The 19,927-nt window shown below is 33.6% G+C and overlaps 3 protein-coding genes across 3 annotated transcripts; all 3 read right to left on the minus strand.

The window, feature by feature from the left end:
- On the minus strand, positions 1-1,442 carry LOC134247795 (prostaglandin E2 receptor EP4 subtype-like). Its single transcript, XM_062730183.1, has 2 exons — positions 677-1,442; positions 1-514 (listed from the first exon to the last, which is right to left on the minus strand). Exons 1-2 carry the CDS (start codon positions 1,430-1,432, stop codon positions 239-241), a joined length of 1,032 nt encoding a protein of 343 aa, XP_062586167.1. The 5' UTR covers positions 1,433-1,442; the 3' UTR covers positions 1-238.
- A 10,726-nt stretch (positions 1,443-12,168) lies between these two features.
- Positions 12,169-13,552, minus strand: LOC134247796 (prostaglandin E2 receptor EP4 subtype-like). Its single transcript, XM_062730184.1, has 2 exons — positions 12,827-13,552; positions 12,169-12,474 (listed from the first exon to the last, which is right to left on the minus strand). The coding sequence occupies exons 1-2, from the start codon at positions 13,550-13,552 to the stop codon at positions 12,208-12,210; spliced, it is 993 nt and encodes a 330-aa protein (XP_062586168.1). The 3' UTR covers positions 12,169-12,207.
- Positions 13,553-17,308: 3,756 nt separating this feature from the next.
- Positions 17,309-19,644, minus strand: LOC134247809 (prostaglandin E2 receptor EP4 subtype-like). Its single transcript, XM_062730200.1, has 2 exons — positions 18,536-19,644; positions 17,309-17,726 (listed from the first exon to the last, which is right to left on the minus strand). The coding sequence occupies exons 1-2, from the start codon at positions 19,325-19,327 to the stop codon at positions 17,454-17,456; spliced, it is 1,065 nt and encodes a 354-aa protein (XP_062586184.1). The 5' UTR covers positions 19,328-19,644; the 3' UTR covers positions 17,309-17,453.
- Between the last annotated feature and the right edge of the window lie 283 nt (positions 19,645-19,927).

Raw genomic sequence — 19,927 nt, forward strand, 5'->3', positions numbered from 1 at the left:
AAGAATGAGTTTATTTCATACTTTAAATAAGAAAACTATGATATTTTATACAGACATATATAGCGTAGTTTTATGATAAATTTAAAATTCCATGCATTCGTATACCAAAATCATCTTTACAACAGAAGAAATACATTGTTTTTTGGTTCTTCTTTGTCTAGATTTGTGTTTTTCACCTTAACCAGCCACCGTTTTTACGTCCCGTCAGAATTGTACATTCTCTAATGCGTTGTTCCAGTTAGGCTGGATTGACCATTTCCTTTGACGTCTCATCAACATACGGATCGCTAGAGGGGCTTTCATTTTTGGAGGATTGAGTCCCAGAGGTAGAGCTTGATACCGAAATAAATCCCAATCTTCCGACTCTTCGCTTGAAAAAATCGAATGTATCCTTCCGAAATAAAATGTAGATCCAGGGATCAATAATTGAATTCAAAATGGAAAGACGAACAGAATTAAGTTCAAACTCTCCATTTCCCGAAATGGTTCCAACTGCATGGCCAAATATGTTAATCTGTTAAGAACATAAAAATAAGCAAATAAGTTTAATACATTTGGTTCAGAGATACTATTTATTGCTTGTACTCCCATAGTTGTTCAGCCTTTCAATTAATTATTAGCATTCTAAAATAATATAAAATGTCTATCATCAACAAAAGGATAATTCAATACTTACTAAAAGCGATGAAATGCATGAAGAAAACAAGACCACGATTAGGAAGAGGAAGACAATGATGTGGATATTCTTCTTCTTTGTTATGTTTTTCTTCTTCTTTTGGCTATCGTAACAGACTCGGACAATCACCACGGTGTTCAGTACGGCTGTAGTGGTGAGGATCAGAATGCCTGTCAGGGAATACAACATTGCCAGGATCCTACTCGATGTGGCGGCATCTGAAAAATCCATAAAACACCAAGAACCCGGGAAAAAATTCTTGCTTTTCTGACCGACCATCAAATGGAGGCTGGACATAAAGGCAGAGAAAATCCAAATTCCTGCCAGAGTTAAAACAGCCCTCCTGTTTTTGGTGGGGCAGTTATAAAAGTGAGGATACAGGATTGCAATAAAACGGTCAAAAGACATGGCACATACAATAAGAGCCGAGGCCAGGATAGTAAACATGAATACGAATGCCATGTAGTCACACAAACGCTGCGGATAGGTAAATTCGAAATAGGAGCCATATCGAACCATGATGATTGGGTAGGACAGTAGCACCCCGCCTCCATCTGTGATGGCAAGTCCACAAACGAAGTGGTAGAACGGTCGCCATTTGTGCGTTTTGGTAGAACAGCAGAGAATGACCAAGGCTAATACGTTTCCCGATATCCCAAAGACTAGTAATAGAGTCGCGGGGACCATCGAGGGCCATTCTTGTTCCTGTTTGGGTGTCGTCTGGTTGTAATTTATTATTGTTGATAATTCAGTCATCGCTGTTTCGTTACCTAGTTTTCTTACTTTTTGTGGACTGGATGGATCTTTATATACGTATACATTAAAACAATGCTTGATTTTTTCTTCCTGCTCTAATTCTTATTTTACTGCAACAGGAATTTTATATAATGAGATGATATTATACATAAACTAGTATTTCTTAACAAAGAAGAGCTTAAAAAATAAATATACACTAACCGGGATTTTCCACCACAAAAAAAAGAAATATCGGAAACACATTCTCTGTGCAATGAATCAATTTCATCGAAACAAATATATTACACTTTGTTTAATGTATAAACAAAGCAAAGTAGAGAAGAATGAATGCATTCAATTTGTACGGGATTCATCACAACGAAGAATAAATACAGAAATCTCCTCATGTGATGACGCATTGATACCACAGAGTCTGACACATTTGTTTCATATTTAGATATTATACTAGAAAAAGAATAAGGTAATGGTAACCCAGTAACAAAGCCGGTCATGACAAGGGACACTTGATGGAAGTGACTTTTTATTGGAATTCTTATTGGAGAATACAGATCTTAAAGCAATCATAGCCCGATCTTTTAATTAGTGACAAAACGTATTTTTATTATAAATGCTGTCGAAGATTAAGCAAGACATGGGACTAAATATGAAGAATGAGATATAAAAACTTTCTCAGAATGGATCATTATATAAAAGTGGTTTAAAAATGTATCAAGAAATCTGGTTCGAAAGTCGAAAAACAGTATGTGTACCATCTATCTTTTCGTTTTTCACTAAATCGGAGGGTTGTAAAAAAAAATTCAAAGACCACATAAACACAATGTTATAGTTCCACCAGATAGGAATTGTAGCAACATCATCTTTACTTTTAAGATTCTTGATTGCAACTGTATTTTAAAGGAACTTGGTTTAATTCAACGTTCAGAAATAAAAAACAGTATTCAAACTCAAAAAGTCCATTAAACAATACAAAATAGTAGCAGCGCAAACATGGATCTCAAAAACATCAGAGGTGGGATCAGGTGCCATGGAGAAGTGCGTTCCCTGCAGACCGGTCATACCCGCCGTCTGCTCCTTTTCATGATCGGGAAATAACGGAAAAATCCGTCTTCAATTCAGTGTATAAATAATGGACTAACAATTAGTATGAAAAACCTTTACTCAATGATAAATTGTATTTGCTGACAAGGTCATTGTATCGACCATAGAACGTACAAAATGATGACTTTAAACGAGACTGCTGATATTCTTGTTTCACCAACTTGTTTTTCATTTTCATATATTGTTAATTGACATTACGTCGTCGACATATTTCAGTGTCGTATTGTAGGCCACAACGAGTGTTTTCTTCTTTTCACGTAAAAATATTTCGGACAAACTCTGCTTCATATGAATACAAATAACGGGGCACAATTTGAACCCATGGGAATTCCAATATATTGTTGGAAGATCGAACTGGTCTTCAAATTCCAAATAGATATTGTCAATCCGTAATTCAAGCATCTTTTTAATATCAACATCAGAGTACTTGAATGTTCAATCCGATTTTTAAAAAAATAAAATAAGTTTGCAAATGATCGTAGACAAGGTAAGTAAATTTACGAGTTCCATTTTCATTGGAAAAAACAGCCATCAAGATATAAAAAGACTCTGGACTTTAATTTATCGTGGGAAATGGTTGTATATAAAGTTGAAAAGTTCAAAGCTTTTAAGCTGCTGATTTTGGTAAAAGTTTGTGATTTCAAATTTTTCAAAATTTCTTTGGAATTTTTACATATTCACATGTGATTTACATAACTTCTCTAATTTTTTACTTGAACAACACTCCTGAAGTTTCTCCTTCACTACTGTTAAAATTTTAGAGAGGCGTAAAGAAGAAGCTTGGTAGAACATTTACTATATATAGTGCTAGAACCCGCTATGTATCTTTGTTTGCAAGGGTTTTTATGAAGTTTTGGAACCCAGTTTAGATCTGATAATTCAAACTCATGTTGGATGTAAGGAATATCAAAAATATTCAAAACTGACAGACGATATAGAGAGGGAGCTATGGGTATCAGTTGATAAACCATTGGTAGAATTAAATCCCAGTTCCTCCAAAATACTCTTTTGATAATGAGTCTTACAAACAAAGACAATTTTGTTTTCTGTTTTGACAGCAAGAACCAGTACATACTGACCGTGTAATTTAATTATTTTTTCACTTCTGAATTACTAAACACAGAAGGATAGATGGTTTTTATTTTTCTCCTAAATCACTTGATGCAAGATTTTAACATAGATCTGATACATTTAGTCCACTCTGTCTTCTTTTTCATGTTTGTTCCATCGCCTGGCGAAATCTTTCACAGAATTCATTGGGCCTATATTTTTATGAAATTATGACGCCAATTAAGAGATCGGGTTCCCAAAATTTTAGCCCATTTGAAATTAATAATTTAAGGTTCTCATTACTGAGTATTAAGTATATTTACGTCATCAGTAATAGTGTGTCCAGAAGGACTTTACCTATTGGGTGAAGAAGAACATAAACAGGAAGCAGGATTATGTTTCAGATAATCGGTATCTAGGCTCTGTAAAGTTTTTTTTAATAATTAAAATGTTTGGAAGCAATAGTCAATGCATATTTGTAGGAAATGAATCATATAGTCTTCAACTTGAAATATGGTGGAATACAAGACTGGGCCCTTTTGTGACTAAGAAAAAAAGAAATGTACAATTGATTTCAAATTTTAATTCTAAATTAAGTACTAAAAAATCTGCCCCGCCAGCATATTTTGATTATGGTAACAGACGACTAAATGTTCCCCAGACCAGACTTTGACATAATTGTGCATTGAATAGTGACCTGTATAGATGCAATTTAATTTCAAGCCCTTTTTGCTCATGTGGCAAGACAGAAGATGCGTACCACTATTTTTTTGTATGTCCAAAGTATAACGAAGCCAGAAAGGAATTTTTTGATAATTTTTTTACTATTTGATAAAATTCATATTTTAGATATAGATGTCTTATTATGGGGGGGGGGGGGGGGGGTAGATTGAGTGCTGTGGAGAACGAACGTCTTTTCTGCCAAACAGTCTGGCAGCTTCACTTGTTAGTATTACTGTTATTATATTTTATTGAAATATTTTATTTATTTCTACATGCATGTATATACAAAATTATATGTATGATTCTTTAAAATGCATTGTTTTGTAATTTTCGTAAATATTGAATACTTTGAATGTACATATTCAATTGTGACCTAATTGAATTGTTTTTTATATGTAGGGAGAGGGCGTCATAAGTTTTTAGAACTTCAGCCCAATCCTTTGTAATTAGAAATTACAATAAAATTTGTTCATACCAAACCAAACCAAACCAACTAAGAAAATTACTTTGTCGCCATATTGAAGTTTAAGGAAAGAACGGGTTGTTTAAGCCGCATTTTTGTCAATAAAACGTGGAGGATAAAAAACCTAGATTTGCAATATCCATCACCACAGACCCCAGCCTGTATTCTGGATCAAGGAATAAAAAAAGAAATTTCTTGACACAAGTATACTATTTAAAAGTTTTAAAAGGACAGAGAAAAAGTTTGGTGCGAATGCGATGAAAACCTTACTGTTGATTTACATATGGTTTTTATTGTTACACTGTAGATTGGAAAGATTTCCGACAATACCGATATTGTCATTACATCCATATGGAAAAGCTGTTCGAAGTTTTCCAATCCAATATTCCTCTCGTTGTCTACGGAAAGATGTACTCAGTGATGGACCGTTTGTATGATGGTAACTTTTCTAGAATTCTAACATTGATTGAAAAAAAACTTAGAATAATCAATGAACATCATCTTATCTGTCATAAGCCTGCATTGTGATTTAAAATTGAGTCTGCTTTTGAGTATCGAAAAAATTGCGAGATTTTAACAAAATATGAAGGTTGTAGTGGGACCGTGATGAAAGTTAAATCTAAACTGTATGACAAACAAGATGTCTTCAGCTTTGTCATCATCAACGTTTTCTTATTTATGTAGTGACATTACTCTATCGCATACTAACGGTATATATATGTGTTCCAACTAACTCAGTACTCTGAATAAGTTATAAGCCATGGCAGGCTACTGAGATATTAGCTGATACATGGATTTCAACGATATTGTTTTAAGTAAGCATTCCGTGAAGCCAAGTATATGTTGGTAAACTTTTCCCGAGTACCATGAGATTTGGTGCCGAGCGAAGCGAGGGACCAAATCGAATGGCGAGGGAAAAGTTTAACAACATACTTAGTACATGCTTCACACGAGAAATTAAGCCATTTGTGTCTCTGTCTATTTTATTACAAATCTTTGTGTGTTTCTTATTATCCAATCAAGATAAGGATAGTTTGACCCTGACTATTGTCATTTTGTACAGGCCCAGATGTGATAATTATACCCTCGAGGTAAAATCTACCTGTCAGGTGACGGTTTACAGTGAGTAGTTTTCAAACACAATACAGGTTCATTTCAATAGATAAATCTCTGTATGAAGATAGTCATGTCATTTTGATGGATTTAAGTCAGGGGCATTTTATTTTTGTGGACATTATTAAACATTTGTTTTTGGTGGTAAAATTGATAAATTTCTCCTGAAAGCAAAGAATTCCACAGAAAACGAAAAGCAGGAAAAGAAAGGTTTACGGTTGGATATACATGTACACTACTTGAGCAATATAGAATGGTTCCAACGTATTTGAATTTCTTAAAAAATATCATTATTAGACTTTTTGCTGTTTCCGAATCAGTCCATATCTGTTTAACTGCTTAATTGGAATTGAAGAAGAAATTGAATATAGTAAGTCAAATGTTATTGTTCTCTATATCACTTCTCAATGCGATAATTCTGACGTTTTAAGCAGGTCTCAGGCACGTCACAGTACCCTGGATGTCTTGATTAAGCAATTATATAGCTTGATTTAGCTATATAGCTTTATGAAAGCTATTCGGAATAGCTTTTAATCGAAAACATACCATGAAAATTACCAATATAATTTCTCTATTTTCCATTCTCTGAAAATTTTATAAAAAAATTTCAAATGTGTTATTTTTTCAGCTATGAATTATATGGAAAAAGTCGCAAGGTTTTGATTTAAAAAATATCATTAACTTTTAAATTGCAGACGAATTTGTTTATCCAGAATTGATTTGAAATAAAATATTAAACATTTTTTGAACTCTTCTGAATACAATGCATGTAAAAATCACTCACCAAATTGTGTCTCCTTGAGAGACTTTAATTTGTACTCAAATTTTTCAAAGTTTGGGGGCTATTGATGAGTGACCACACAGTTATTTCTTGAATGAAATTATAAAGGAGGTCAGTTTTGGCAATCCAACAGGATAATTGATTGGTAACAGTTCAACACAATGAGAAGCAATCATACTTATCCACGCCTCACCGCACTCAATAGGACACTTTCCCCTAGTACAGTTATCTCAAACAATGGAAAATCATCTTTTGCTATAAGAGTATTCAACAACAGCAATGTTAAAAAAAGAACTTTCTATGATTTAGGTTGTTTTTTTGATAGCCCAAAGTATATATACATATATGGATAGTCAAATACTTGCGACTTTTTGTTTATTTCTCACTAAAAACGTTTTTGTTGAAAAAAAGACATGCATATAAATAGCTTTATTAAGCTATTTTAAATAGCTTAATAAAGCTATATAGCTATATGAAAAAAAAAACCCAAACGTTTAATTACTATGTGTACATTTCTTAAATTTCTCTTTTACTTTTGATTTTAATTAAGTTATAATTGTACACGTTTTGATTTCGGCTAAAGTTGAATTATTCAAAGACAGGGGAAGAGATAAGAGATCTTTTTTCCTGCATTTTTTGTAACTAATTTATGTAATTTATTTTGTAGATAAAAAATTTTTTTTTTGTATGTATTATGCTAAGAAAAATTAGAATGAAAGCACATCAGGTCCAGGGGTAGCTTTCCACTAATGATGTGGACCAAGTGTTTTTATACAGGGGGTACATACTAAAACTCCTCAATGTCAAATTATAAATCCGTGGTTAAACCCTGGTGAGGATCCACTAGTATTTTATAAGTTGCAATAGGATCCCCCGACGGCTATTGAATTTAAATGAGCATATTCCACCCCCCTGATCGCAATTTTCTTAAACTTTTAAGTTTGCTATGCACCCATGTTTTCGAGGTCTGTTTTTTTGTAGGAAATATGGACAAACACTCTAAAATGAGAAAGGATATGCCCAATGCATTGTATCGTTGTTTATGTAATATGAAGAGCCCACTTAAAACAATTTTAGAATTTTGAAGAGACAAAATTAATCGGTTGGAGTGGTACATGTATATGAGAATGTAATGCACTTAAAGAAAAAAAATCAGCAATACGTAAACCAGATTCAATGAAAATCTAATGATTTCAGAAAGAGAGATGCTGACTATATGTACAGTATCATATTATCCTCTAAAACTGATTCTGTTAATTTTAGTTATTATTTATCATTTATTAAATTGTTTCTAAACATTTCTTTTATTTTTAAAATTATTTATTATTGCAAAATGATTTAAGAGCATAAAAATTTCGCCTGCCTCTCCCTCTCTCCTTTTTTCCTTAAAATGATGTGGACGTTTTTGCGTACAAACGTACGCCTGGCTACGCGCCTGAGGTCCATAATTCATTGTCTGCTGACCTTGCCCCGTGTCCATGATTGTAACCTATCATTGGTAACGATTTGCTCAATAATTATGTACACAATGGTAGAGTCACCCAACCATGAAGCTTGGGCTTGGGGTGTACCAAGTGATTTGGTAGCAGCAAAAATCCTTTGTTCGAGGTGTGAAACATGTACTAATGGAGGTTAAAACAACCATGTTAACAAATATTATTTGTCATTGGCTCGTAGTTTGGCTGATGTGTTTTATACCGAGGTTTAGGCCTTGATTTTGTTGAACTAACTTGACTAACAAATATTCGGTCTAGCTTACCAACATCTGAGGACCATGGGAGGGAGTGACCGGTCTGACAGGCAATGCTCCTCCTAGATACATATTATATAAATGGTGCCTGTTTTGGAGGGTAACAGTTGAAATTGACACCCCTCGGAAAACCATTGTCAACCTCCGCTGTCGCGTCGGTTGACAATGGTTTTCCTTGGGGTGTCAATTTCAACTGTTACCCTCCAAAACAGGCACCATTTATTTTATTATACTGAATGTCTTGTTGATTTAGGATGTCAATAAAAAAAAATCGTCGATCGTCTTTACGTTCACGTTTAGAAAGCTTTCAAACTCCCTGCTACTTCGAAAAAGATTTACTGACCTCTTTATTGTTTGTTTGATACCCTGAAAGTCCTTTATCATCTAAAGTTTCGTTATTTCTGCACTTGCAATCATGTTTCGTCTGTCGTTTGTTGTTTTCAAGTAAGCTACATCGGACGCAAGCTTTTATTGACGTTAGGTTTATTCCTGTTCTTTCAAACGCGCAACTAACGCTTGTAGAATTCTACGGTGAACCGTACGCGCATTACCGTTGTGTTACCCGTTGCCACGTGTGTTGCTAAGGCTGAGGGTAATAGAACGGACTGTTAACTGCGTCTAAACCAATCAGATTTTAGTATTTAACTTGAAAGTATAATAATACAAATTGTAGAATTTCTCCGATTTTGTGTTTAATTATTTATATAGCCAGATTTGTTTTGTTGCCAGATTTTGTTTAGAGCGTTCACAGTTTTTCACAAATAAAGTAAATACTCCTTTTTTATTGTGATATTTCTTCTGAAACAATCTCACTTGTACTTTGATAATGAAATTAAAAAAAGTACAAGTGTTTTTGGAATTTGATGTTATTGTTTGTAATCTCCGAAACTTACATAAATACAATTACAATTGTCAAGAAACCGGTATAAACCAATAGGAAGTCGTAAATAGGGTCATCTTTTAACATAGCTTCCTGTATAAGGTGTTGCTCACGACAAGTTTTAATTAATCGATATTACAAAGCGGTGTTTTCCTAAGAAATATATTTATATACTCTGTACATATATTTAAAAAACGAACAGAAAATAAAAGAGAAAGAAAAAACCCAAGTAAGACAATAGAGGGAGAAATAGCTGCATTAAAGGATTTTTCCTTTTTTAAATTAATTTTTTTTTCATTGCATTTAACTTTCATTTCACTGATTGTGAAACACACATTATATCTATAAAGAACCTATGAAATTCAAACATGGGGATTGGAAGGAGAAAACTTTCAGAGTTTTAACCACTGAATGAAACACACTAATCGAATAAATTTTAGCTTCGCAAGTTCCATAAGATCAAATGGAAAATAGTGTACACTTGAACATTTTAAATGTTTTTTTAAATTAAAATGTAAAGGAGAAAGGCATCAAGCTGGCCATTCTGTGAGAGAAAGAACTTCTTTCTCTTACAGTAGGCCCTCGATTAGTTCTTTCTCTCACAGAATGGTTAGTTTGAGGCCTTTCACCTACTTAAAACATGATTCTCTTTGTTCTGAAAATAAAAAAAAATGTGCAAAACAGGTAGCACACATACAAAAATTCATTGTTTACAGAATGGACAGTTACAGGTTAGCTTGGGGTGCACAGCGATTTTTGAATGGCCATTGTGTTTCCAGATGCAAATATCAAAAGGTCTTTGTCTAAAGAATGGACGGTTATGTGGATTTCGGGGTATGCTAGTTTTTATATAAGAATGCAACTCCTCATAATCAGTTTATATTTTGCTTTGTAAAAGCAAACATGTTTCCCTCCGATGGAGAGAATATCTGATAGAATCGAAATCGAATTGAAACCAAAAGATGCACACAACTAGTGATACTTTGACCTGGAAACAGAGAATAGTAAGCGTAAAAGAAAATATTATCCAAACTTTGATCCCCTTTAAAACTTCGACGACAAATACAGACATTTCCAATTCAAACCGGAAATGTTATTTAATTTGAATTCAGTTTTTGAGGATATATTAATTACAGCAGTGTAATGGTTAAATGCAAATTGTGTTCCGAGTGTTGGATAGCCATGAACAACACTTCGACCTGAAAATGTATATCAAATCAAATCTGGAAATGTTTCAATTTTAATTATTTTCTACCGAAATATTCACTGCAGCAGTGTAGTTTTCATAGTGCAAACTGTTTTCTGGATAATACATTTAATAAAAGCATACTTCAAGCTTAAAATGGACTCTTCTCGAGGGAATCATTTAAATTGTCATTTAAATTCAAGTTTCGTGAATTGAAATAATGTGCATTATTCATAGTTTTAAATGTGTTCTTTTTGTTATACACATGTACACATTAAATCGTATTTAATGTACATAATTTGTTTTTGTTTCCCTCTTGTGCACATGCCAAGGTTTACCTGTATCTCTCCATTCTGTTTGTTTTAACTGTCCATTCTTTTTGAAAAAAAACTGTCCATTCTTAAAAAAGAATGGACAGTTTTCCAAAAAGAATGGACACTAACAGGTGACTTAAAGGATTGTTAAGGCAGTTAGCTCAACACTAAGCTATAGAATGGATAACACAATCAAGAGGTTTACGTCACAATGTTTTAAAATAATATAATAATATGTTGAATAACAGTGAGTGAATGAATATTGTCCGTATATTTATTATGACCTTCGTTCAATGTCTCTATACAACAGAGGAGTTAAATCAAGTGAAGGGGGGTAATGCTTTGATTGTTTTTTTTCCAGATAAAGAGTTTCCTCATCCTAGCCGTCTCCCGTCGTCCTTCCACATTATTCATTATATTCCCTTTTTCACGACGTATCTATATTAAATAAGTACCATGATTCACTGAGGTCGGCTATTATAGCCTATAATAGATTATATAAATACAATTTCTATTTCATTTCAAGAGAGTCGCAGGTGAACCTTCCAACCTAAATCAAGAAAACTGTACAAAGGTAGGTGTTCTATTTGTATGCACCGTGTCATTAAATAGTAAATAACAAAATAGAATATACAAGTATATATAAACGCACATATAGAATATAAAATATAGTATGAACAATTTATGAAACAATACAAGCTATCAATAAACAAGGGGGACTCAAGGATACTAGTATAGACAGATCATTCCGCAAGTTTTATGGTCGATACTATGACCCTGTCAGCAAATGAAAGTCAAATTCTGACTGACATTTTTCAAACTAATTGTATGGTCATTATTTGCACTCTTGCGTTTTCTAGGTTTTCCCTTTTCCCCGATATGACTAAGGAGCACATGGCGCTATGAACGGTCGGCAGATGTGCTAACTTCTCCATAGCACCTGATTCCAGGTCCGTATTTAATCTGCTACTGATTTGTATTATTCAAATTGAAATTTGAGCTTGAATACTGTTCGTTATCTCCATATATTTTAAAAAAAAATGCAGTTTTATCCAGTGGTGATTGCTATTTTTTTTTTTTTTAAATATGAATGTATTGGGTGAAAAAAAAAATTTCATTAAAAGACATGCACGAAAAGCGACGTGCAAATTACCTTTATACAAATGTAAGGTACTCAATGCTCCAGGACATTAATTGCTCTGTTTTTCGTTATTGAAACGAATAAAATTGAATCATAAAGTTGATTGTTGACTGATATTTAGATACAATTTGTTAGGCAATATGTTGACATCCGTAGAAAGAATATTATCCAATGTTGACATAAGTCAAAAGAGAGTTTTGACATAAAAGAAACACATCAAATGTTGACTTCCTTTATTAGAATACTGAGTATTTACATTTTATTAAATAGAATCACTTATCTAACGTTCTCTCCGTCTTGTGAAGTTTTTGTAACAGACATCTCAGGTTGTTTAGTAGAAGATCGAGTGCTGTCCTCTGTGTCAGGGTATAAAACAAGACAACACTTACAAACCCTACGCAGCAAAAATTCCACTGTCTCCTTCCGAAACACAATATAGATCCAAGGGTCAATTATTGCATTCGTGAAAGAAATGCGTAATGCTATGCGCTCTAATTTTCCGTCTCCAGAAATGGTTCCAATGGCATGACAAAACATGACTATCTGTTAAAATTATTTGAGATATCAGTAGCTCAACGATTTTTACATTATCTGATCTTAAATCTAAAGCAAACTTAGTTTTAATGTTTTCATCGTAGTTGCCATTTTTCATGTACATTATTTTTTATCTGGGAAGAACTATAATTTTGTAGAATTTCTTTTTTCTGCATGGCATGAATTTAAAGCTACGTGAAAGAAAAAATTGTCAGTGGAAACTTTAATTAATTACATGCAAGTTATACAATGTCAATCAAAGAAATCCGCGTAATTTTCCACCAGAGGATTTATTAAAAATTGTGAACCATTAAAAAGATAATTTTTATAGAATGTTTTTCCAGTTAATTTCTATACTTACTAAAAGAGGTGATATGCAGATACTAAACACAATGACTGTGAGAATGAGGAAAATGATAATAAAGATATCCCTCTTCATCGTTTTCTTTCTCTTCTGGCGGATGTTTCGACAGAAGCTACAGATAACTAACGCGTTCAGAACTGCTGTGGTGACTAGAATCAAGATTCCTATGAGAGAATATAACATTGTCAGCACCCTACCCTTTGTGGCAACATCCAAAAAGTCATGAAAACACCATGTACCTGGAAAAAACCTCACACTTTCACTTTTGGTTATTATATGTAGACTTGATATGAAGCCAGAAAAAGTCCAAATCCCCAGTAACGTGAGAGTAGCTCTCCTGTTTTTGGTTGCAGTATTGTAGATGTGTGGATAAAGAATGGCTAGAAAACGGTCCAGGGACATGGCACAAACAATGAACGCCGAACCAAGGATCATGAACATCAAAATAAAGGCAATAAAATCACAAAGGGGATCAGGAAAATCATACTGAAAACCAGACGCGTATCGAAGAATAACAAAGGGACAAGTCAGAAATACTCCACAGCTGTCCGTCACTGCCAGCCCAGCAACATAGCGATAGAACGGGCGCCATTTGTGAGTCTTGTAGGAAGAAAAGAGGATAAAGAGAGCCAAAGCATTCCCCACAACTCCAACAATAAATAAAAGTGAGACTGGCGCCGGGGAAGGCCAATCCGGATTTGAGGTTGTCTGATTTGAAGCCATGTGAAACCTGGTGTTATAAGTTCGTTCACCGTTGTAGTTAATTGTTATTTAAATAGTGGATGTACTGGTATGTTTTGTATGAAGATCCCATGATCGAAGTTTACTTCCTTTTTGAGCTTTTAAGATTGATTTATATATGAAAGTGAAATGCAATTAACACAGTTCTGATAAGATAGATGCACACTTTAATACTGATTTTTTTCCCCTGTAAACTATCTAGCTGTGTATTTATTGGAAATTAGCCAAATGGAGAGAACGAATAGCAATCTAGCTCAAACGTCCATAAACTGAAACCTATGGATATAACGAACTGTATTCAAATGTCAGTTTTGAATATTTTTAGTATCCCAAAGAATCAAAATGATTTTGAACTACCATATATATACTGGATTCCGAAACTTCATAAGAATCCTTACAAACAAAGATACATTGCAAAACTTTTTAACTTTATATACACAACCATTCCCCACGATAAATTAAAGGCCAGGCTTTTTGATATCATTGACAGCTGCTTTTTCAATAAAAATCGAACTCGTAAATTTACTTACCTGGTCATTTGCAAAATTATTTTGTTATTTTGTTAAAACACATTCTAACGGCACACCCAAATACTCTGAAGTTGACATCAAAAAGATGCTCTTGTGAATTTTTGAGAATCCACATCTGATTTACACTACTTCTAGAAAATGCTGTAGCATAGTATCTAAAGTTTTTCCTTATTAGCAGTTAATATTTTTGTAGAGAGTAAAGATACGGGCATAGTAGAGCATTTGCTAGACTATGCAATGTACTTTTTTTGTAAGACATTTCATGAAGTTTAGGAATCCAATATTAGTTGGTTAGATCAAACGCACCTTCTTGAATGTAAATAGTTTTATAAATGGGAACGTGATTTTAATGAATTTAATCTTCAGAGAGTGAAGCGGGAATATAAGTTGGATTTCCAGGAGTAGTATTTAAACTAAACCACTGAGTTCCTCATAAATACAATAATAATGGATATTTATAAAGATGCTTACATTTTCAATCGACAGCTGACTTTTACATTTTAGTAATTGGAGTTTGTATCTCTTTAAATTGTAGAAGTCAGTCGTCGATTGTAAAAAGTAAGTCTCTTTATAAAACTCCAATAATGAGCCTTACAAACCAAAACAATCTTGTTACATGCCTTGTCAGTTGGAACCAAAACAAATATGTAGACTTTCTAATTATTTGAAATCCTTTGATTTAGTGAAAGGAAAGGATAGGTGGTTCACATATTACCTTTTGAATTTTGTATTCTTTAATATATTTCTAAACTCAGATGAATTATGAAATTATTTTCCTTTTTCATATTTAGCTAAACGTTTGAGATGGTTGCTCTCAGGTCTTTGTTTTCAACTATACTGAACATCACCTGTAAAGACGTATTTAGCAGGATTGAAAGAGTGATGAGCAGGAACGCATGAGAGGAGTTTGGTTTAGACGTTCAATATCTATCGAATGTAAGGTTTATTATTATATAAATGAAAAAGTTTGGCAGCAACAGTTTTGGAATATTTGTAGAAAATTAGCATTTTGTAGTAAATTGTACAGTCGTTGTAATAAACTTGTTAGTAAATATAACCTATCATTGGGTCAAATATCACCATTTATCGTATAACATTCCTACTTTTTTCAAGATTTGATATTTCAAACATTCATATTTAAAAGACAAAAATCTTTTTTTCCCCCAAAAGTTGATTATCTTATACATTGATACTTAAAAAGCAAATATCCTTGCCCAAAAATGATGATATTTAATACATTTATACTTGTAAAGAAAACAAAACTTGCAAAAAGTGAAGATAAATAATACATTGATACTTAAAAATCTTATTTTTACGAAAAATGATAATATTAAATAATTGATACTTATATAAAACAATCTTGCAAAAAATGAAGATGTTTAATACCTTGATACTTTAAAAAAAATAGACTTGTCAAAAAAAGATACTTTACAAATTGATATTTATAAATAAGCAAAATCTAAAAAAAAAGATGATATTTAATACACTGATACTTATGAAAAAGAATCTTGTCAAAAATGATATTTTCTACAATGATACTTCAATACTGGTCTACAAAAACCACATAGATATTGTCAACCAGAAAGTCGAGCATATATTTTATATCAACTGTAGAGTACTTGTGTGTACAATCAGACTGTTTTTCACCAAATAATTTTGCAAATGACCAATAACAAGGTACGTATATAATCTGGATTTATCGGCCATTAATTCAGTCATGCATCGGTGACTCATTTAAAAAAAAAAACGATGACTGGCATAAAATAAAGTATACTATCGTGTTGTTTGTTTTGCTAGTTCATTGGATTAAATATGTATTTCCGCAATTAAAACAGCTTAAAATAACCCCAAACTAAGAACATTAATGAAATAAACTTTATTACTTAATAGCCATTTTTTTGTTTTAAACTCAGATTGTTGTATCTTAGAGCTTTTAGTGGCTTTGGGTATGGACACCAATGAATCCAAACATTCAGACTGGGAACTGTTGACATTTTCATAGCAAAAAATTCTGATTTTGATTGAAATAAATTAAATATGTCTTAAACAATTTTATTAGGCAATCTTTAAAAAAATTGTTTGATTGCCCCTTCTTGACTGACTGACTTTAAATGCCCCGACTCAAAACTTTTAAATTCCCAGAACACTCTATGTTTTCTCTTTTTATTCCTTGAATTCCGTAAAGGCCCTTTCACAATTGGCGCACGAGCACTTTACAACACTTTGCGATCGGAAAATTTTAGCTTCGCACGAGCTCTCGCATACGTTGCACGATGTCTCGCATTCACTGCATGTGTTTTAGTGGTCGCATCAAGTCTCTTCAAAATAGTCAACATGCACACTATTCAGACCCGACCAAATGCGATCCAAATTATTGCAATTCAACGCACGAAAGTTAGTGCTAACGTCTTACAACGTTTTATGAACTCGTAAGAGTGATGTACGATTTCTAAAGATCGTAAGATGAATCGCAGCTGTCTTTGCGTGTGTTTTGCGACCATGAGACTGTTGCTCAACATGTCTCATGTAATCTTGCTACGTTTTACTATCATTGGTTGATTTATCACCTTCAATTGCCATTCTTTGCAACAGGTATATATAGCATGTATAATTATAAGCATCTTAACTATGTCAACTGAAGAGCGTCGGAAAGGGGTGGTATATATACCCGGCCCTCTGACTCGCATGAACATTCGTACTATGGAATGCATGAGTGCACGAGCACCGCACGTCCAATCGTATTGTCGCACGTTCAATCGTCCGATTACCTGATCAGTCGTGCAATCCTATCGCATTATCTTACAACACTGGCTTTCATTCTACAACAGTCGCATATAGACGCAAGATATATCGCAAGATTTAATGCACAACAGTCGCTTTAAATCGTGCGCATTTCGTACGAACACTTTTTTCATATGCGATTATTTTGGCAACAGTTTACGATCCTAGACAAAATTTTTCGGTCGCACGAATATTTTGTCGCTTCTGCTCGTGCGCCAATTGTGAAAAGGCCTTAAGCAAATTGTCCAAATTTTCAGGAAAAGAGATTTTTCTTCCTACGTACCGACCAAATAATTTTCCCCGAGCCGGGAGAGGGCAAGCAAAAGTTTTTAAGGATAGCCTTAATAAAATATATTTTAATATATTTACAAAAACAAATCAATATGGAACATGAAGTTAAGATAAAAAATAAAAATAGAAACTGGGCGGAGGCCTGCTTCAATTCTTTTCCCGTAAACATTATACCTAAATATTTTTTTATTGGATGCGAGAGGCAATACTTTCGTCTATTCAGCCCAATCGTGTATCTTTAAAGAATTAATCAATTTTATGATATCCCGAAATTCCCTACACTATTTGGTGTCTATGGAGACATTCTCTGTTTTGTTCCCAGAACTCAGTGATTGTGGTGCCCGCGGGTTTGTAGCGGAGTCCGATTGAAATTCTTTTTCTTTAGGACATAAGCGTCTGAGGCCTGATATAATGGCGTAATAGATCTCCTTCCTGAAGATGATGTAGAGCCACGGGTCCACCACAGAGTTAGTGATGCTCAGCCTGGTAAACAAAAGTTCAGTTTTACCTGCTGTTTCCGGAAGAGCTAACGAGGCATGTCCCAGAATATTCACCTAGAGAAATTCAAATCAAAACTTTTTGTTAAACAATGTATTTTTATTATTTTATCTATCCACTAATACTACTGAGAAAATGGTGTAACAAAGTGTGTTGCTTTGACCCACGTTAGTTGCATTAGATTACTGGAGAAAATGAATTAAAAAAAGAATTTTCTCTTAAAACATATATGCATTTTATTTTTTTTAAATTTATGTTTTGTGTATATCAAAGTAAAACTGAATTCCCTATACTCAAGAATAAAACGTCAGCATGTAAAGTATTTTCTTTAAAATCAATAGCCACTTAAAAAATAAAGTATCTTATTTCAATACAAAACACTGGAAATGAAATTAATGAAGATAACCAACTGTATTCAAGCCCAAAAATTCCAATAAAGATTAAAAATTTTGAAAACACGGACCTTTCAAAACAAGGAGTGATCATCTACTGTCGACCGGTCATACCCGCCGTGTGCTCCTTGTCATGATCAGAAAAAACGGGTAATTTGTTGACAATTAAGTGTGTAAATAATGGCCTTACAATTAGCTCAGTGTGTAAATAATTGAATAAAGTTATATGAGGGACAGAATAAGAAACTTTCATAGGAAATGAGAGTTTGTTCTAAGATATTTATTTAATTTGTATTAAAAATAACATTTTTATCATGCATTCAGTAATAATATTCCAGGTAAAATGACTTCCTGTAAAATGTAAACATGTGTCATGCATACAAGGAAAATAAATATATATATTTAATAAACTTTATCGAGAAGTGAACTTAAAAAATTACAAACACACTTTTTTCCTAATTAAGGCATCTTACCATTAACGGGAACCAACAGGAAGTGAAAAGAATAACCACTGTCATCAGAAAAATAATGACATGCGCATCCTTCCATCCGCTCCACGTGGACTCATTCTTGTATCTTTTGTAGACAAAGTAGACAATGACTGCAATATTGAAGGTCCAGGTAGCAAGGACAATGAGTACTCCAATCGACGCATAAATAATGGCATTAATTCTGTTAACTTCTGTGGTTGTTTCAATAAAATTCAGAAAACACCAAGTACCGGGATAGAATTTACGACTGGAACCAAGGCCGAAAAAAGGTAAACTGCTGATGAGTGCCGAAAGGCCCCATATGAGAACCACAATTATGTTTGTTCGGATTTCTTTGTGTGGTTTGTTGTAGTGAAATGGATAATATGTAGCAAAGAATCTGTCGAATGACATGCCGCAAACTATCATGGCGGACGACATCAGCGTAAACATGTACCAAAACATCTGAAAGTTACACAGAACTGGAGACAGTTCTCTCTGTAGCTCGGAGGCGTACATAGAGAGAGACACGGGTACCGATATAAGTAGTCCTCCTCCATCCGTGATCGCAAGTCCACAGACGTACCTGTAAAATGGCTTCCATTTGTGAGTTTTGGCAGTCACAAGTAATACCACCAGGGCAATTACATTTCCACCAACTCCGAACGCAAAAAGAAGATACGCCGGGACAGCATTGATAATTAGAGGTTCAGCCTCCCCGTCTGTTGTTATTATATTGGTAAATGCATCTGTTGTTGCTTTGCTGATATTGTTCCCAGCTGTATTAGTGTTCATGGTTCAGAAATTGAAGTGAATATTTTCACATTTAATTAACCAATGCTCTATTTACTTTCAAACAATCAATTCTTATATATATTTACTCTTCCTCGTTTGAATACCTTTATTCTTTTAATTCTATTCAGTCATGCACAACAAGTACTTGTCATGATTTACCTCGTCATGAATGAGATACGCCTACAGAAGTAGATGTGTAGGTACTTAGAAGCTAAGTGTATATCATGATACAGCATAAACTAGTATCCTGGTGTGCCTTGGTTGGACAACAGACCATCTCTTTTTCATGAATCCCACTCGTTATTCAAATTTTTGATTGGCTATTTCAAGACTCTTTGAGAATTGGAAAAACCATTGGTGACAGCTTTGTCATCCTATATCTATAAATTCTATTTTATTTATACTTATCAAGATTGTTACAGGTTAAAATATATCCTATTGTTAATTGCTTATGACATAAAGCAAATATTTATTTTTCTACAGGAGAGTAATCTGAAAGACATGTCATATTGTAAATTTTGAATTTACCGGGTGGCAGTAAATACAAATTGAAAGACATATGCACAAGAACGATTCCAATTTAGAGATGATAGGATGTCG

Source organism: Saccostrea cucullata, unplaced genomic scaffold (genome assembly GCF_032062105.1).
Source record: "Saccostrea cucullata isolate Sc308-1 unplaced genomic scaffold, CSIRO_AGI_Scuc_v1 ctg295, whole genome shotgun sequence".
Taxonomy (NCBI): Eukaryota; Metazoa; Mollusca; class Bivalvia; order Ostreida; family Ostreidae; genus Saccostrea; species Saccostrea cuccullata.